A 21,124-nucleotide genomic window follows, 5' to 3' on the forward strand; every position below is an offset into this window, starting at 1 on the left:
AACCTCGAAACGCCAGCGGTCCATGGATGAATTCAACCCCACGGCACCGAAAAGGGCCAAGACACAGGGAGGCTGGACGCGGTCTTTCGCCGAAATTGCCAAGGGTCGGCAGATCATTGACATTATAAACGAGAGCAGCGAAGATGGCAGGATCCCGAAACAACAGTGGAAGTGGATCGAGGCCGCGCTCGCTACGGTGGCCGTTAAGGTTAAGAAAGACAACCCTGGCCCCCCGCCATCTTCCACCGATGCAGGGTGGTTCCAGGGCAATGTCAAGCTAATTGCCTGTGACGACGCCAGGTCGCCGTCACGCTGATAGGGGTGGTATATCCGGGCGCGCGCCTCAAGGCAGTGGAGGCGCGTGATATCCCCCTGACCTTATGGCCGTTGACCTTATGTCACCACACCATCACATTAATGCATTGTCATCGAGCCTTGCTACGTGTGCAAAGTTTCAATCAAACTTGTGGCCATTCAAGGTGGTAATAAGGCCGTTGACCTTATGTCACCACACCACCACATTAATGCATTGTCATCGGTCCCTAATACTTATGCAAAGTTTCAAATTAATTAGACTTCTAGAAACCGGTGAAAATTAAATTCAAAAATTCCATTACATACAGGCCAAGCTAATAAAAGCGTGTTAAAAACAGACGTTTTCTATGTCACGGACTTTGCATCACCCAATTCACCAAGATATTAAAACAAAACACTAAAAGAAAAGTTATATAATAAACTTATATGCTCACTTTGCATATTTTTTCCAAAAAAAATTAACAATGAATTCAAATAAAATTACCGAAGGCGTTTCAAATTTTTTCCAATTGTCCTCAAGTTGTTAAAAAAAAAGCAAAAAAGGTGCCGATTTTTAAAAAAAATTTATATTGCGATTGGCTGAAAGAATAAGCCAAATCAGTGATGCAAAATCCTTTAGTAGGTTCTAGGGGCATAAACACTCCTTTGAAGTGATTCTGACCTCATACTTAAGGTGAGGATATATGTACGTATGAGAAGGTTTTGAAAAATCATTTGGGCTTACATTCAAAAATCTGTTGTTTATATGCGAAACTATATAATAGCGTCTGAAATGTTAATTTTAATTTTCACACTTCATCCTTCAACACCCAAGTCTCCCGCTTTGACATAAAGATGGCGGCCCTATCCAAAACTAGTCCCTTGGAGTGAATCACATTGATTATAGCCTATCAATCAAGTTTAAAAACCACCTACACGTTACGGCTCCTTTTACAAATGTGAATACGTAGGCACATATATGTATTTAACAGGTGAGGCTTTGTCCTTCGCAAGAACACTCAAAGTGGTGAAGCAAAAGCTTTCCCAAGACAGTCGAAATAATGACCGTGTGTGCTACTACCCTAACGTAGTGGATAGTCGAACCAGTCTGAAAACTGAAGCTACGCGGTCATCCATAATGGCCACTCTCTAACGTTTCAAGGTGTTTCTCTGGTGTAGCTCGGCAGCATAGCGCGACAAAAGCATCCATTGGAAAGTCTTCGGAGCTACACCTAGAGCTTCTAGGAAAATGACGTCGACCAAGGTATGAGTTCGAAGTCGCAGTCCTATAGATTCTGTGCTGGCATATCGTGTGAGGGTCAGGAGGCGTGGTAGACTGGTGGTCGGGATTGCTACTGTTCGCATATCGGGAATTGTAGCTCTTAAAAACAGCCGAAAAAACTGGAGGTGCCCTGTGCCACGAGAGTCATGAGTATTAATAGACCATTAATAGCAACCGTAAGTCGTCGAAGCCTCTCTGGAGTAAGTGAACGAGGGACAATCCCTCCGCAAGGAGCTTCTCCTGACCATTTTTGAATGGTCTACGAGATCTTGAGACAAAAACCCCGGATCATTCCGAAATGGCCAACACGTTGATTTCCTTAAATACATAAAACAAAACCTTTCCTAAATACTATTTTTTTTTAAATAGAAAAATCAAGCTTTTTAAAGTAAGAAAACCGGCGTACGTAAAGTGATCGGCGTAAACCTCTATCATGTACGAACTCACACCGAATGGAATAACGTTCGTGCAGTGTAGCATTTGTCTGAAATGCGGGTGTGTTTCAGACAATGTATTCGAACTGTATGATCAGTTGTATACAACCTCCTCTACACGAGTACAAGAGTATTACAGTGAAAACAGTTGTATACAACTGAACAGTTGTAGCAAATGTTTGAAAATCCTAATTGAATGTAGGCAGAAAGACGTTACAGTAGTAACTACATTCTTTTTACATTCCCGTTAGCAAACAGTAAAAAACGAATAAAACATGTATGTAAAGGCACTTTTAAATAACATAAAGGTGTAAACGTAACAAACTTAAATTATTCATTTAGTGTATAAACATAAACCATAAATTCAATTGGTATAGAACACAAAGCATATCATTACAAACCATTTTGCTGCATTTAAGGGCTCAGTGCAAATGAGATACATATGTATGTACATATAAACAATAACTTCATATATAAAAGTAAAAATCAAACACTATTTTAATCTGACCGACTGTTAATAACATTGGAGTGAAGAAACATTATCTTGTTAAAATGAGTTGGTCTGGAGCCAATAACACTCCTTTTTTCGGAAAGTAAATTTTAAGCTGAAGAGAATGTCCTTTCGGATGGTGCACTACTTGCAGGAGTAGCCAGTACCTGACAACTTACTTTAAATATAAGTGGGAATTGGGCCTTGTGCTCATCCCACCACTGCAAAACGTCGAAACCATCGTAATATGACACGTTAGTATTTTCGTATCGTTGGAGCTCATTCAATATATTGTCTTCAGGCTGCGTCATTATGTGTGGAGCTTGAAGGAAAGCTTGTAGAAGTTCAGCTTCGCGCGATGTGCATGCTGGGTTTAAAGAATCGTTTTGATTTTCACTATTATTTATGTATGTGCATTTCCATAAATTTTTTTATTTCATTTTTAATTAATTATTTTTCATTAACTGAAAATTGTATGAGCTTATTAGCTGGTGGATAAAGGAATAAGGCAATTTTGTGGAATATTGATAAATTACTTTCCACCACCATTTCTAATTTAATGAGCAGTTCTGCCTTAAAACCTTTAATTATTTCCAAATCCCTCTCATTCTGTGAACATGCATTTTTCAAATGCAAAAGGTGATCTGTAGTCAAATGAAGTGTTACATAAGACGATCCTTCCAACTTTTCTGAAGTTTCTGTGAAAATTTTAAGTATGTATGTTTGCTAGTTCATTCACAATACTCAAATTATATTACTAATTAAATTAATCTTATTTTTTTCTGTCAAAATATTGGTAATTTCTATCCAGTTTTTTGCTACTGAATCCAGTAAATAATAAATTGTGTTCCAGCGTGTGGAAGAAAAGCTCTTCAAAGAGGTATTCAGGATAGAATTACAACCACTTTTTTTAAAATATTTCACTAGTCTTGTGCGTGTACTAAATATTTCTGATACTTGCGGCTGCTCATTAATTGATTTCTCAATAGTATTGTGCAACAAATTGTTGAAACAATTTATGTGATTATTTTGTCGAAACGCTGCTGACATATTTGGTCCCCTGTCTGTAACAACAATGACACGCTCGTTCAGTTCGCAATCAAAACTGTTCAGCAATTCGCTTATTTTATTTCTTATGTTCACATCTGGAAATTATATTTCTTACAGTCTCTTCTATGTTTACTTTATACTAGAATATTGTATTAAAAAAAAAAAAATACTTACATGTGCAAGGTTCACCCTTCATCGATTTTATGTCTAGCAGCTTATTTTGTAATCGTCCTTCTCTTACGTAGTGCATCGTTAAGCAAACAAATGAAGTGTGATAGTAGTCATCAGTCCACATGTCTGACGTGAGATCATATCCAATATCTTTTACGTTTTTTATTACCGCATTAAGGTTTTCAAACTGTATTTTATACAAACGAGTGATATTTCTCGAAATCGTCGTCGGATGAGGTAGTAAAGTTTCCAAATTAAAATTTGCACCAAATTTCGCAATTACCTCTATTAAAAACTCCGCAAAATTTTTTAAACCGTCGTCCCCAACTATTCCGAAAAGTCGGCAATTTTGCAAACTCCATTCGGTAACTTTCTCTGTACACTTTTTTTTGTTTCCACATCAGTTTAAATTTTCTCTTCCGGCGTCGAACCACACTTTTTTGAACTTATATAGCATTTGTGCTTTACTAAATTTGAGGTGCTATTATTTAAAAAAAAAAAAAAGATATTGAATAGCAGTTTCGACATGCTACGAGACTGTCTATTTCCCCGCCCGTATCATTCATTATTTTCCCGAAAGTTTCCCAAACCTTGCTTCGCCCTCTTTTGTCACTTATTTTAAAGCAACCACTCAAAATCTTTTGCTTAAGTGTATTTCGATCGAATTGGTTATTGATTTCCATTTCATTCTATAAGATATTTCATCAAAATATAACCGTTTAGTAAGAAATCACACTGGTTGAGAAAAATTGGCTATATTTTGTAACATAAATTTAACTTACCATTTCTATACGGGCTTAGCAAGTTATACTTGAGCAAACAAACAAGCAAAGAAAAGTACTCGTGTACACGTGGGTAAACGAGTTGGCACACGAGTTCTTACACGACAGTACAAACAAAGAGCCATACATAACAAGAGGCATCAGTTCGGATGTTTGATATCAAACACTCGCTACAAAAGATTGTGGTTACTGACAGTTGCTTCCCACTTTTCGTTTTAATTTTCGCCGGATGTCAAAATACTAGAGCAGTGTGGCCAGAACTTCTTTGCAGAAAAAAGGCTATATAGACAAAAAATAAAGGCTAAAAAAGCGAAGTCAAATTTTTTAAAGCTAAGAATAAATATAAATAAATGTAGGGCGCGATAACCTCCGACGAGATTTTAGGCCGAGCTTCTCTTCCAATTTGCGTCGGGCTCCTTTTTAATTTTTCCTACAAATTGGCGAGACTTGACCTACTATTGTTATGCCGACTCCGAACGGCATCTGCAGGGGATATGAGTTTTCACTGAGAGCTTTTCATGGCAGAAGTACACGCGGAGTGCTTGCCAAACACTGCCGAGGGACGACTCTGCTTAGACAAATTTTCTTCTAATTGAAAAACATTATTTCTAAAATTTTGATGTTGCTTTGTCCGGGGCGTGAACCCAGGATCTTCGGTGTGATAGGCGGAGCAGGCTACCATCACACCACGATGGCCGCCACTAAGAATAAAAGCTAAAATTTAAAGGCAACTTGCCCATATACATAAATAAGTCTCAAAATATTTCAATACCACAGTGCTATTCATCATCTGATGTATGAGAATTAATGAGATCATTTCTTATAACAAAGTCGTGGCAGCATACAAATCGTGGCATTACAAAATCACAAACTCAGCCAGGTTACCTAGTCAAGTCGATTCGCCTGAATGTACTAAATGTAAAATTTTGTTTTCAATAAATTTTTTCGCTGGCCATCTTATTGGCTCCATCAATGCAAGCTTTATAATATTACCAAGAAGCAAACGTGATTTTGAAATAAATTTTTAATTCAGTGTTGTATCACTTTTATTAGGCTCAACTTGTGACTAAAATCTATAACGAAATTTGTTTGTTAATCGATCGAAACATCTAACCACCAAAACTAGACCTCTCGTTCTGATAAGTCCGTTGTTTCATCAGCTACATATGTACATATATACAAAAATAGTTTTTTTGGAAAATCCGACATTACTCCTTTATGTGCCGGAATAGCCTTTGTTTTGCAACAATTAAATGATTGAACGATTTTTGAATCTGTGCAGTAGTGAAAAAGACAAAAATATTAAAATCGTGGCTACTTGCTTAAAAAGCACCAAAATTGACAAAAAGGTACCAGCGCGCCAAACAGAGTCCGAAGTGGCAACTGTGGTTTTCGCCGTGTTTTTGCGGACAGCCTTAAAAAGAAATGTCAGTAACCCCAATCTTAATCAGCGAGTAGTTTGGGTTCGAAGCAAACATGTTAAGTGATGTCTCTTGTTGATTTATCCTCTTTGGTACAAACACGAGTAAAACTGAGCGAATGGAAATGGCTGCGCCTGACAATGAGTTCGAGTTGTGTTGCAACACTAAATTCAAGTTGTCTTGTATTGACACAACTCATTCTCAAATGTGCATATATAGTACAGTGGTGGAAAACTAAAAGTACAACTGTATACACTTGTACGATTCCATTTATGAAGCACTCTAATTAGTATTATATATTATATCATTACAGTCAATACAAAATAGAGTTCCCCCCGCGTATGCCAATATTCAGTATTGCAATCTGGTCTTTATTTAGATTACTTTGGGAGTACTTCACAGTTATACATCACTTCACAACTAATAATGTGTTTAAATCAAACATATTAGTCATTCCTCAGCTTGCGCTGCTTTTATACTCTCTATTGCCTCGTCCGCATATTTCTCCTAAGGTCTAGACGTTTCACCTTCTAGAACTGTTGTATCGCATACATGGTTAGTTAGCTATATACGTGTATATTTGTGAGTAACAACTTCGGCTGATGACTTCATGTGTGTGTGAGATATCTCTTCACTTCGAGATGCTAGTTGTGTGTATGCATGTACATACGTTTTGTTGCTTACTGTATTTGTTGTTGTGATTATTTACTAACAGCATAGTGATGCTAATATTCGTCACAGTATGCTCTTATTAGTGCAAAGTAAATTTTATTTAGTTTATCCAGTTTCTTTTTTCGCAGAACCAGCTTATCGGGGAAGAATTTTTGTGGTAAGAAGTTGGTTTTATTCTAGCCAGGGACCATCTAATTATTTTACCTCAAGCGACGTCGGACCAAAAATATTATAGTTTTTGCTTTATACTATTCTTTAATTCCACGGATGATTCTGGAACAGTCTTAAGTGTATTCAGAAGAGCTATAGTGACGATATTCGTATTAACGTAGTCACTGGCCTTTCGTGCTTGTCCACGATAACGCGTGGATAAAGTGACCTATTCAATATATTTCTTCCAGAATCTCTTTGGGGGAAATTCATTATAATGTTTTCCGCCGACGCTATTCATATTTTGCGTGATTTTTTCTGTTTAGACCATTAGGTAATTTTTTTCTTCGAGGATAAAACTATTATTTATATGAAGTATAATTGATTTTCTAACCTTCTCGCCTTAAGATACCATATAACGAGTTAAGGAATTATCGATGTTATCCGCAGTAACTAAACATTTTCAGAATTCAGTTTGTTTATATTGCTTTCTGGGTAATTGATTTACTACTTTCTTGCTTGAGGAATTAAAGAAATATTTAACAAAACCTACAAATTATTTCATCATAGGAGCATTTTAAATTTTATTTTTAATAACATTTTATTATAATCGAAGAAATACAGACAGGTATCTATAAGTAAAGCTTACAGTTTTTTGTTAAGGACAGCAGTATACTGTATATTCGTCTACGTTTGCGGGGGGAAAAAAACGCTTATCCTCACTTCGATAATGTTTAGGTTGCGGTGAATAGTGGACACACAGCATTTGTAAGGGTAATACATAGAGGTGAAACATCGGCACATATTTCAGTTGCATTTGAGTATAATGCGTATTGAAATTTAGGAGTACTAATTTTCTACGCAGCAGTTTCAGAAGAGTAGATAAAGTTTAACGCTTAGCAGTCCATATAAAGTTTAAGCGTAAACGTATATAAATGTAAAAAAACACAGCTAATAAAAGGAATTAGAGAATACGGAGATCATGGCCAGTAGTAAATTCTTAAAAAAGTCTTACTTAAAAGCACAACATATTAATTTTGCAATCTTTCTATTTTCAGGAAGCTCAAGCTAAATGTCATGCGGATTTTTATGAAATCCCTCATACTAAAATTCACATTGGTCCCGAAATTGGCGAGGGAGCCTTTGGTCGTGTTTACAAGGCCATTGCAGAAAACTTGGGACAAGTGCAGGGCAATACAGTTGTAGCGGTGAAACAACTGAAAAGTACCACATAAATTTATATAAATATGAGCATACATACCAGAGTTGTTAAGGAATGCATTCCATTTGGAATAATTATTCTTTTGATTACAGCTCCAGAGGACATCATTTTTTGTTATTCCGGACTAAATAATTATTTCTTTATTCACTGGAGTGCAATACTAAAAGGAATTCATTCCGTAATCCTTTGCATGATTAAAAATACATTGATCTGTATCTTTTTCAATGCGGAAATCACATTTACATCCTTGCTCCGGCTATGAGTGACTGACAACTGCACTCAAAAGCTCCAACTAACATCATAGATATCAGAGCCGGCCACACAAAACTAAAACAATTGCATATGTGTGTGTAAAAATTGAGTGACAACTCCCCACAGTGTGCCAAAAGAAAATGTGGACTGTGAAGTTCGAAATTAAAAACGACTCTGGTTATTTGATTTCAAGCTAATCCTAACAATATTTACTTATATTCATATAACTAAGAACGTGGAGGTCGAGCTAGCCAGATAAAAATTTATATAAAAGAAGGTATGGTGTTTCTTCAATGCAAAATTTACTTAAAAAAATAACTTTTTCATTAAGAAAGAACTACACAACAAAGTAAATGTAAAGATAGAAGTATATATTTTCAAAACATAAAGTTATACAAAAAAAAAAATGTATAAAAATTAGTAAAACTAAGTAGAACGTATAAAAATTTACTTATATTAAATTGTCAATATTAATATGTATGTTCAAAGGAACTTAATAATACTAACTAAAACGTATTAAAAGTCACTTTAACATTGCAGCATATTGTTTTTATTATGTGCCCAAAAAGTACCATGGACTTTTCCTTTTGCATTCACTGTTACTTTTAGTGAGTGACAAGCGAAAGCAAACGATCGTGATCGCACATCGTTAGTGTCTGTGTGAAAATACGAACTCAAATTGCACAATGTGCAACTTTTAGCCGGCTCTGATATATTATTTCTAATTGCTGTTTTTATGTACGGGTCCCTTTTTCGCTCTTATTTGGAATCTAAATCTATAAATAAAGTTTTGGTTGTAAAGACGGAGATTCGGGATACTAGCGAGCTTTGGGCAATTTTGGTCGTAGTGCTTTTGTTTAGCTATATTTTATTAAAATAATTTGTTAAAAATAAACGATTGTGAGCACACAAAGAAATCTATTTATACTATGGCACTATTGTGAATATTTGCACTGCATTACCGGCAGTTGTTAGTGTACGCTAAATGGCAGCTCAAGCTGTATGTTAATATAACAGCTGATTTCTGTTGATATTTGATAAGAGACTTTCGCACGCTCGTTCCCATAATTTATAATATTTCAATAAAAACAAAACTGTAACTATTGTCAGTCACCGAGCTTCAGAATATGGGTGTTAATTCGAAAAATTAGTTAACAATATTAATTTATGTTTCTTTATACTAATTGATACAATTAAGCATAGTTTTTTTTTTAACATACTGTCAACTAAATATGCAAGACCTTTATAATTTGATGCAACTTATATTCGTCGCACAGAAAACATTTTTTCCATGTGAAATTGCAAGAAATGAAAAATTCCATACATAAAGCGCTCAAGAAAACTTTTGATTATCAAGCAGTATCCACTTCTCAAGAAAATACATACGCTTTCGGCTAGCTAAAGATTTTTTTACAAACGTGTACAGGGGAGCCACGGTTTCGCCAAAAAATGTATTTGCGTCTCATTATTTCTTAAGCAACGACCCTTTAAACGGCCAAAGTGGTAGAGTAACGCTAAGGTAACTGTAGCTGAAACTGTCACTGATAAACTGGACCTTTTGGTATCAAGCATTTTAACTTTTGATTGCAAAAGCCAAAGTATGGTCATTAAACATGAAACAATGCGAAAAAAATCGATGTTAAGGCAATTCTTCATAAGAGGAATAATTTTTAATTTTGTTATTCCAAAAGAGAAATGCTGTCCATTTTTTTATTCCATGTGAGGAATGCAAAAATGAATAATTAGTCCGGAATAACAAAACAAGCACAAACAAAAGGAATATTGAGTAAAATATAAATAAAAAAAAAAAAGTAAGAGTAAAATATATAAGTAAGAGTAAAATATATTTAATCATTATTTCAAAAAACGAATAAACGATGCAATCCAAAGTGTTATTCCATGAATGGGAATCCATGAATTGCATTACAGCGTGATTGCATTCCTTAACAACTGTGCTAAATACGTATTCGTAAACAGGCCTGTAAGCAAAGAGATTTCAAACCCATCCACAATAGAGTTAAAAGTCAGAAGATTTTTGATGCGGCATCGTGCATGGACAGATGAATAAATTGCACGTATTTGCATGGAGAGCGACAAATAGCGCATCAGCAGCGCCATCTGACATGCAAAACTAGGCAACTTCCAACATTTGTTGCAAGCAAAGCATAAGAAGTATTTTGCATTTGTTTTGACTATGAATACTTTCCGATTTTGCAGTGTAATTATTTTTCCCACTCGTTGGTACTTTTGTAACATTTTTCAAAATTAAAAACTGCATTTTAAGAATAGGAGACAAAATATGTTAGCAAATATTTTTCTTGTATAGTCAGAATTTTTATAATAGTGCTTCGCGAAATTTTTGTATGGGTATGGGGAAGTCGAAATAAGTTTCAACTGCTTAGTCTCAAATTCTGTTTATATTTACAAATGCAACATCTTGCGTTAAAACTTATGAAGACGAGAAAATTCTTTGTGACGTGGCCATTTATGGTGAAAATTAGACCATTCTGAAAAAATCGCGTCGGTAACATTAAATTAATAACGCTGCCGCACAAAAGTTGTGGCTCCGAAAATGTGAGGGGTTCAAGCTTTAGGTTGCCCTATTTATTCAAAAAATGCAATCGGGAAGAATCACCAAGAATTGAGAATTCTTATATCCTACAATTATTTCCACTATGTATACGAATTTGTATGGTATAGGTAACTCGACGCATCCTTATTTAGAATGCATGCAAATATACCTTTATAAATACATAGGTAATTTAGTAAGCTATTAAAATTTTAATATTTTACAGATAATCCCACTGCAGACGAAGTAGCAGAGTTTTTGAGCGAAATAGAAATGTTAAAAACAGTCGGTTCACACAAAAATATCGTTTCCTTTCTTGGTTGTTGCACAATACGGGCGCCATATCTCATCATCATGGAGTTTGTAGGACGCGGTGATTTGGTAAGATGCTTTTACATAAATTTATCAAAATTTAGCATATTTTTTTTAAATGTATTATATTTATGTATGTATGTAGATAGGTTTATCTTTATTAAAAATCAAAAGCGGTTATTACGAAACGCCAATTGTGCGAAGTACGCACTATTTCCAAAACCTTTTGAAATCAAGACCTAATCATTAACTTTTATAAAAAAGAATAACTTCGCAAACAAAAGGGTACTCGCGAATAAGGGTTTAAGGGGCCAAATCATTATTTTTCAAGAGGCCGAAAACATCTACTGTGGAGAGCACGTCATTTTCTTTGCTTTACCAAACTTTTCAGAAAGTACGACAGTAGTTGCACACAAAGAATTATGCAGCCTTAATTTCAATTCAGTGCAAAAACGTTTGATGTCTCATGCTGCTAACCCTTTCCTACTGCACAAAGTTTAAAGAAGGCTTTAAAACGTAATACATATTACTTGTTTTGAGTCATTTTTCGGTATTAGGTTTGGTTTGGTTGAACGGCCTGTCCGTAAGGATCTCACATGAACTGATTGTGTCCATAGTGCTCCCAGAAGTTTCCTCGACGTTCAAACGGAAACCCCCAATCAAAAACCAGGAGTAAATTTATAAAATACCTCCGTTCCTTTGGCAGACCGGATACTGCGTGACTCCTAATAAATGGTGTCTTAATCTTGCGAGCGCAGCACCCTAAAATACAACATGCTCAATCAGTACGAATACCCACTATGAGCTAACAGTTCCCTTATTTTAGTGATAAGAGTAACTTTGTTAGTCAAGCAACTGCACATGATATTCGACACTTTGGGCTTTCCTTAGGTTGGGACCATCGGTTGGCATGTGCATCGCTTTGTCTCCCACTTCAGCGCCATTGTTCCAACCTTATACCTACGTTGTGATCTGGTAGTCTGTTCGTTCAGTATCTGATGACGGGTTGGTGTCGAAATTCTGTATGTACAAAATTCTGCTTTTTTGAAATTCTGCTTTTTTAAAATTCTGCTTTCTAAAATTCTGCTTTCAAAATTCTGTATTACAAAATTCTGTATTAAAATATAATGTTAACAATGTTAAAGGGGTCATGTAATTATTTTGAAAAAGTGAGCCATGCACAGTAATTCTGCGTAGAACACCTTTCTGCATACGCGACCTTCGGCCGCGCTTATAAAAATAACCCTGGGCTACGCCATGCCAAGTCCGGGTGTCCGGTGTAACCGTGGCTACCGCCATGGTGATGTCCTTCTGCGTAGGCGGCCTTCGGCCGCACTTAGAAAGCAAATTTTTTTTGAAATTTACAGAATTTTGTCACCCAGAATTTTGTAATACAGAATAATGACACGCTCCCTCTGATGGCGCTTCTGACATTGAGCTTCATCGCATTTGTAAACGCTATGATATTCGCTACCATGCGCCATGTGGGTTAGTTTTTGCCGTCGTTTTAGTCCCTACCACCTTGTGAACCGTTTGCCAGCGCGGAATATATATTGTGACGAATATCAGTGACACTAAGTGATACTCCCATCACTAATCTGATACTAAACCTGGCATTATCACCGACTAAATCTTCCGCGACCTTATTTACAACATGGACGTCCCAAATGTCGACCATTTTGAACATCCACGTCGATGGCTCTACGCTACCGACTGTCCTACACCCCAAAATCTTGGGTGTGACGTTTGATCAGGATCTACATTTTGGTGAGCACGCAGCCGCAATTCTTCCGAGAATTCAGAGCCGTAACAAAATCCTCAAATCCCTTGCTGGCAGTACCTGGGGAAAAGATAAAGAAACGCTCATGACTACATACGAAGCAATTAGCCAGCCGATTACGTGCTACGCGTCACCCATATGGTCGCCAAGCCTAAAAATTACCCACTGGAAGAAGCTACAGGCCTGCCAAAATACTGCTCTTAGAATCGCCACGGGCTGTCTTCTTATGTCCCCAGAACACCATCTACATAATGAGGCGAGAATACTCCCCATCAGGGAAAGAAACGAGATGCTGACCAAACAGTTCCTGTTGAATACCCAGAAACCTGGGCATCCCAACAGACATCTGATTGACGAGCCAGCACCGCCTAGGGGCTTAAGGAGTCATCTCCGTAAGCATTTTGAGGAAATACGGCATCTGAGAACACAGCCGTATGAAGCGAAAAAACACAAGCAGGTCCTTGGTGAACTCCACAAACAGGCGTCGGACCTTTATGCCGGGCATTGCCCGGTGAACCCAGTACTCAAAGTAAAGTATCCAAAACTTGCGGAAGAGGAACGCACACTCCCCGGGGAAACGCGTGTCACTCTTGCTCAACTTCGTTCTGGATACTGTAACAGGTTAAACTCTTACCTATCCAGAATAAACCCCGACATACAAAATGTATGCCCCGCTTGCAATGTGTCCCCACATGACACCAACCATCTCTTTAATTGTAATGTGGAACCAACGCCTCTAACACCCCTTTCCCTATGGTCCGCCCCTGTTGAAACAGCAAGTTTCCTTGGACTCCCGTTAGAGGATATTGATGACAGTTTGTGATCGGTCGCGTCTGTTAGGTGGGGCGAAGCACTGCTACAACAACAACAACAACAATGAAGCAAGCTGCACTTGTATTTACGTAAACAAATTAATCATTATGTCTGCACACATACATGCGGGGAAACAGAGAGAGATACTCACAAGCGCATGCCATCAGCAGCCGCTCAGAGTATAAAAGCGGCACAGGCTGAGGCATGAATAATCAGTTTCATTTGAGCTATCAATCAGTTTGGTTGTTAAGCAAGCTAGTTGCAAAGTATAAGTGTTATTGTGAAGTACTTTAATAAAGGTAATTTTTCCATTATTCAATATTGGAGTTATTTATTCAACAGTTTAGTGATTCGAACTTAGCAGAAGGGCAAAAAAGAGGATTTGCAAGTAAATTCGTTACAATTGGTGTCAGAAGAGGAATTGGTGAAATAAATTCCAGAGGACAACAAGGACATGGCAAAGTTCAGTGAATTGAAGATCCAGCAACTGAAGAAGGAGTTGGAGAGCCGTGCATTGAATACAAGCGGCGTTAAACTCGAACTTCGGGCACGGCTACGAGAGGCAATGGAAGCAGAAGGAATTGATGTGGACGAATATGTCTTTTATCCTTATGGGGACGAGACAACAACAAAAATTGAAGAGAAAAACGAAACATCGCAGAGAGTTACGAGCACAGAGTTGAACATGATTTTGGCTGCAATATCTGCTCAAACATCGACAATGTGATCTCAACTAGAAGAACAGAAAACGTATATGTCATCACAGATGGAATCACAGGAGACACGTATAGCATCTCAACTGTAATCGCAGGAGAACCGTATAACATCAAAGATTGAAGTACAAGAGGAATATCCGAAATGTCGGCACAAATATCAGCGCAGATCTCTGCACAACTGGAAGAGCAAGAAGGACGTATTTCTTCGAAGATGGAGGCGCAAGGCACACAAATTTTGCAACTTGAGAACAAAATCGATGCCAAAATTGAAACATTACGGGGTCATATACAGGAGTTGCAACTAATTCGCCCAGTTGTTTCAGCAAGCAATACGAAGGTAAAAACTCCATCTTTTGACGGCTCTGTTCCTTTTCAGGTGTTTAAGATTCAATAGAAGACCGTAGCAGTGAACAACTGGAGTGCTGAAGATAAAGTTGCTGCACTATTCGTGGCATTGAAAGGATCTGCTGCTGAAATCCAACAGACTATTCCCGAGGGAGAGCGGAACAACTACGAAACATTGATGAGCGCTCTAGAGAGGCGATGCGGAAGCAAACACAGGAAGCAGATACACCAAATAGTTGCAAAACCGCTACCAAAAAGCTAATGAGACTTTGCAGGAGTTTGCGTCAGATGTCGAAAGGCTTGCACATTTGTGCGAATGCCGACGCACCCGTGGAATACACCGAAAGAGTAAAAATTCAGAGCTTTATAAATGGCATACGGGACGTCGAAAAGAAGCGAGCCACATACGCAAACCCAAAGCCAACATTTGCAGAGACGGTATCACATGCATTGACTCAGGAAACTGCCTCACTCTTGAGTAAACCAGCATACAAAGCTCATCGTGTGGAAGTGGAAAGACCAGATTGGGTAGAAACAATTTTGGAAGCACTGAAAGGATCACAACAGAAAAATGCCGGAGTTATTAAATGTTTCAAGTGCGGCAACCCAGGTCATATTGGACGACATTGCAACACCAACCGTAACAGTGCCAACAATGTGCGTGGTCGTAAACGCAGAGCTGAAGGAGATGAGCAAATCTCCAAGTCTACTCAATCGCTAAACTAAAGAGAGTCAGCCGCAAGGAGCGACAGCTGGCTCCCTCAATTGAATGCCCCATAATCTCTATCTGGGAAACTGGAAGGTGAAGCAATCTTACTGTCGGAGGATATGTGGATGGAAAGGAACGGTTACTGACTGTAGATACGGGTGCATCCCATTCCATCATTCGATGAGATTTAGTCAACAAGAAGATAAGACCATTGCTTGGATCAAGATTACGTACAGCCACGGGAGGGGACACCCAGGTAATTGGAGAAGTAGAATGTGAAGTAGCAATTGGGAACGTCACGGTACTACACAATTTTATAAAGGCAGGTATTGTTGATGAAATTATAATTGGAGTGGACTTCTTAATCAACCAAGGCATCAAAATCGATATGCAAAGCAAGACGATGCTATATAAGAACATGGATGTGCCACTTAGTTTCGGCTACGAGAGAGACTACAGCAGTAAACGAGTGCTGGTGGACGAGAGTCAGCAAATACCACCAAAATCAGAAGCAGTCACCTGGGCAAAGGTTAATGGAGATTGTGAGATAAACAAATTGTGGGTTGTGGAAGCAGCAAATAAATCAGAACTGAACATACTTGTAGGAAAAACTCTGGCTATGACAAAACAAGATGGACGTATTCCGGTAAGAGTACTCAATGAGTTCAAGTCACCATTCAATTTGACCAAAGGAGCTATCTTGGGAAGATGCCAAGAGGCCGAAGTAGTTATTAACTGTGAACAGCTCCACGAACTCGTTTCATCTAGTAATACTGATCTTTCAAATGACATCACGGCATGGACGCAAGGGCTATAGGAAGCCTATCAGAGTAAGGCAAAACAACTGCTCCTAAAGTACGCGAACATATTTGACCAGGATGGTTCCAAACCAGGCCGCACCAATGTTGTGAAACATCAGATTGACACTGGAGATGCGAGGCCGATCCGTCAAGCTCCACGTAGTGTTCCACTGGCGAAGCGGGAAGTTGTGAGTCAAATCATACAAGAAATGAGCGACAGCGGTGTCATCGAACCATCAGCTAGTCCATGGAGCTCACCGGTAGTACTTTTAAAGAAGAAGGATGGAAAAATGAGGTTTTGCGTGGACTACCGGAAGTTGAATGACGTTACGAAAAAGGATAGCTACCCATTGCCAAGAATTGACGACACTCTGGACTCGCTATCTGGTACGAAATGGTTTTCCACACTGGACTTGAAAAGCGGCTACTGGCAAGTTGAGGTGAAGGAGGAAGATAAAGAGAAAACAGCCTTCAGTGTCGGTGATGGTCTTTGGCAATTTACAGTAATGCCTTTTGGACTTTGTAACGCACCAGCTACTTTTGAGAGACTCATGGACCAGGTACTGTAAGGTCTACATTGGAAAACATGCTTGGTATACCTGGACGACATCATCGTATTGGGCAAGAACTTTGAGGAACATCTTAAGAACTTGGAGGAAGTTTTCCAGAGAATAGCTGGCGCTGGTCTGAAGTTAAGTCCCAAAAAGTGTGGCTGTTTAAAAAGGAAGTAAATTATTTGGGTCACAAGGTAACGACAGAGGGCATCTGCACTGCAAATCAAAAGATAGAGGATGGTTGGAACTGGTTGATGGACAGGAGAAGGTAGTCGCATATTACAGCCGTTCGATTGGAAAACCAGAGAGGAACTATTGCGTTACACGGGGAGAGCTGTTGGCATTAATGGAGTGCATTAAACATTTTCATAAATACCTCTGCGGCCAGCGATTCCGTGTCAGGACAGATCACGCAGCGTTAAAATGGCTTCTGCAGTTCCGTAATCCGGAAGGAAAATTGGTACGGTGGATCGAGCGACTACAAAGCTATGACATTTCCATTGGGTATCGGAAAGGTAGTACCCATGGAAATGCCGATGCAATGTCACGAAGACCAATCAGTTTGGAATGCAAGCACTGTTCAAGGGCCGAGGCTAAAGAAGACATTATAGATGTCCGGCTAATGACTAACGTGCACGGATGAATGGGACAAGGAACAACTAAGAAAGTGTCAGCTAGAAGATACAGATCTGTCACATGTTTTGCAAGGGCTCGAACGAAACGGAAGGCCAAGCAGAGAAGAGATGTTAGCAGTGAGTCCCATTGCGAAGTCATACTGGGCACAGTGGAATAGTTTAGAATTGATATCCGGTTGCCCTCATCGAGTATGGGAGAGTGAGGATGGTAAATGCAAGAAGAAACTGATAGTTGTTCCCAGAAAGAGGATTCCTGACGTGTTCAGCGAGCTGCATAATGGTCCAAGTGGAGGTCATCTTGGAATCACGAAGACACTCGAGAAAATTAAGCAGAGATTCTATTGGGTTGGTTGCCGTCGGTCGGTCACCGAGTGGATTGCCAACTGCGAGGTATGCAACAGAGCGAAAGGGCCCAAAACACGAAGTCATGGCCAGATGAAGCAGTATATTTCAGGTGCACCATTTGAAAGGATCGCTATGGATGTCGCAGGTCCATTTCCTACTAGCAATCGCGGAAACAAATACGTAATGGTGGTTATGGATTATTTCAGTAAATGGTCAGAGGTATATCCAATCCCAAACCAAGAAGCAGAAACAGTAGCAGAAGTGGTTAAAAACGAATGGGTTGCAAGGTATGGTGTACCAATGGAGTTACATTCTGACCAAGGCAGGAATTTTGAATCAGCTGTGTTCCAAGAAATGTGAAAATCATTGGGCATTCGAAAAACACGGACAACTCCATTGCATCCTCAGTCCGATGGTATGGTGGAACGTTTCAATAGAACCTTGGAGGAGCATTTAAGGAAAGTAGTAGACAAGTACCATAAGGAGTGGGATACCCGCATACCATTATTCTTGATGGCTTACCGATCAGCAGTGCATGAGACAACGGGCCAAACCCCTGCAAAAGTAATTTTTGGCAATGACCTTCGACTGCCAGCTGATTCGAAGTATGGGATAGGTGCCGATGCGGAGAGGAATGTCAAGAAATCCACTGGTGTCTTGGAAGAAGAGCTGAGAGAGATACACGATCTTGTAAGGCAACGAGCAAAGATTATGAGTGACAAGATGAAAGCGAGGTACGATAAAGCAATTAATTCGGAAGGGTTTCAGGAAGGAGATTTGGTGCTGTTATACAACCCACAACGAAAAAAAGGTTTGTCCCCGAAATTGCAGTGTAACTGGGAAGGCCAATACAAAGTTGTAAAACGGATCAACGATGTAGTGTACCGCATACAAACCATTGGCAAACCACGAACCAAAATGAAAGTGGTTCATTTGGAGAAGCTAGCAGCGGTTAGATCGAGAGATTTGTCTGATCGGGACGATCAGACTTAGGAGGAGGGCAGTGTGACGAATATCAGTGACACTAAGTGATACTCCCATCACTAATCTAATACTAAGTAAATAAAGCCACAACACAATGAAACAAGCTACACTTGTATGTACATACGTAAACAAATTAATAATTATGTCTGCACACATACATGCGGGGTAACAGAGAGAGATACTCACAAGCGCATGTCATCATCAGCCGCTCACGTATACACACGCCTATGGATACAAATTGCAAATTTACGTGTATATAGCTCATAAACAAGCATCAGGTTCACGAAATTACTAGACCTTACGAGAAATGGGTGAACGAGGAAACCGAAGAGTATAAAAGCGGCACAGGCTGAGGCATAAATAATCAGTTTCATTTGAGCTATGAATCAGTTTGGTTATTAAGCAAGCTAGTTGCAAAGTATAAGTGTTATTGTGAAGTACTTTAATAAAGGTCATTTTTCCATTATTCAATATTGGAGTTATTTATTCAACAGTTTAGTGATTCGAACTTAGCAGAAGGGCAAATAAGAGGATTTGCAAGTAAATTCGTTACAGTATGTTTGCGACAATGTGCCCAATGCAGTTGTTGCCTTGGACGGTGCAACTTTCCTAGATGTTCCGGTCTCAGCAACAACAACCACCCCCCCCCCCCCCCCCCCCCACCGGTTTCATCACGCCATTTTGTCAGCCCGCAAACCCAACTACACCGGGACTAAGATGCGTACCCAAGGACACCCAGTCTCAGCACTTGCAGCCTGGCCTCCCCCTACCCATGCGCAGTCACCCCTCACTTACTCCTAGAGTTTTACCGTCTTGCTTTTTGTACTTCAGAATACTGCAGTTAAACTGTAATGGGTTAACTGGGAAGATCATAGAGTTTGTCAATTTCATGAAGTGGCACAACATCCGAATTGCTGCGATCGAAGAGACAACTCACGGAAAGATCTGCGTTGCAGACCTGCTATGGCTACAACAACCCCAAAAAAGTTCGCGGGAGCGGAAATGGATGCGAACTAGCATTTATCACCCACCACTTATTGCAATATAATCTATTTGATCCCGGAACGTCAAGGCATATCTGTCCAGTTAGGCGATGCAAATTTAGAAATTATTAATATCTACATTCCCCCTGTCACCTGACATCAGCGCACTTACTCACTGGTGAAAATCGCATTATTCTAGGCGATTTCAGTGCCCACAGCGAGCTGTGGCACTCTGATGTACAGGCGGACAGCAGGGGTGAGATGCTGGCGGACCAAATTGAAGAAGCGGCCTTCTGCACGATAAACGGGGACGCTCCCACAAGTGTGGTACGAAGCTGTTATAGTTCGCCAGACATTTCCATCGTGAGCGCAGGACTTGTTAACTGCGTCAATTGGCAGGCGATGGTAACATTGGCATCCATACTACTTTCGCTCTAGCGATCAACCGACTATATCACTACGGAAAAAAGCACTATTATCAACTTCAAAACAGGAAAGTTGCTGCCGTCCCAATCCCGATTAAGCCCTTCAAGGGGAGCGAACTTTCCGCAAGGTCGCCGAACCCGCGTCGGCTCGTTTTATTCCTGCCGGAAGAATCTCGAAAATCCGGCCACATTTTACAGCGAAGGCCACAACTCTAGCGAGATAACGTGACCTTATAAAACAGCACGACCCTGGCGAACCCCAAATAAGGACATAAAGCAGCGTATCTGACTGCTTGTGGATAAACACAAGCGGGCGAAATGGCAAGAGCACCTTAAGAATTGTAATCACTATGCCGGTGTGGGACCGTAAAGGCCCTATCGAACCCGACTAAGTACAACGACAAAATATCCAGCGCCTTTGGCGATATAGTGTCGGATGCGAGCGCTTACTTCCGTCAATATTCTACGGTTGACAAAGCTAGACGGCGGGCCAACAGACGCGGACACAAGTATAAACACAGCGCGTTTCCTATTACCATAACCGCCAAAGAGGTTGAAGATGCTATCGTTCATGCTAAACCGTGTAAATCAGTAGGTCCAGGCGGCATAGCCATGCCAATGCTTAAAAAATTTGGCAAAGAGGGATTTAATTATCTAGCGCATGTCTTCAACCTGTCCCTGTCCACCTTTGTCATCCCCGAAAAATGAAAAATGGCCAGGGTGGTCCCGCTATTAACGCCTGGGAAACCAGCTAACGTAGGAGAATGCTATCTTCGATATCTCTCCTATCGCCAGTAACCAAGACACTTGAAGCCATTCTGCCTCCTATTTCACTGCAAATTTGCGTCTTTCCAATCATCAGATTGGCTATCGAAAAATATAGCACTACCACCGCGCTAAACGCCATCAACACATAGATAATTTGCGGATTGAA

General features: G+C 39.5%; 1 protein-coding gene across 1 annotated transcript in view; it reads left to right on the top strand.

Annotated features, from left to right (window-relative positions):
* Positions 1-21,124, top strand: part of LOC137248664 (tyrosine-protein kinase receptor torso) — a 193,587-nt gene that overhangs the window by 98,595 nt on the left and 73,868 nt on the right. Inside the window, exons 12-13 of the mRNA XM_067779566.1 lie at positions 7,805-7,970; positions 11,016-11,170. Coding sequence (XP_067635667.1) covers positions 7,805-7,970; positions 11,016-11,170 — 321 coding nt within the window. The remainder of the gene's footprint in view (positions 1-7,804; positions 7,971-11,015; positions 11,171-21,124) is intronic.

The sequence above is a fragment of the Eurosta solidaginis genome, chromosome 4, assembly GCF_040869045.1.
Source record: "Eurosta solidaginis isolate ZX-2024a chromosome 4, ASM4086904v1, whole genome shotgun sequence".
NCBI lineage: Eukaryota > Metazoa > Arthropoda > Insecta > Diptera > Tephritidae > Eurosta > Eurosta solidaginis.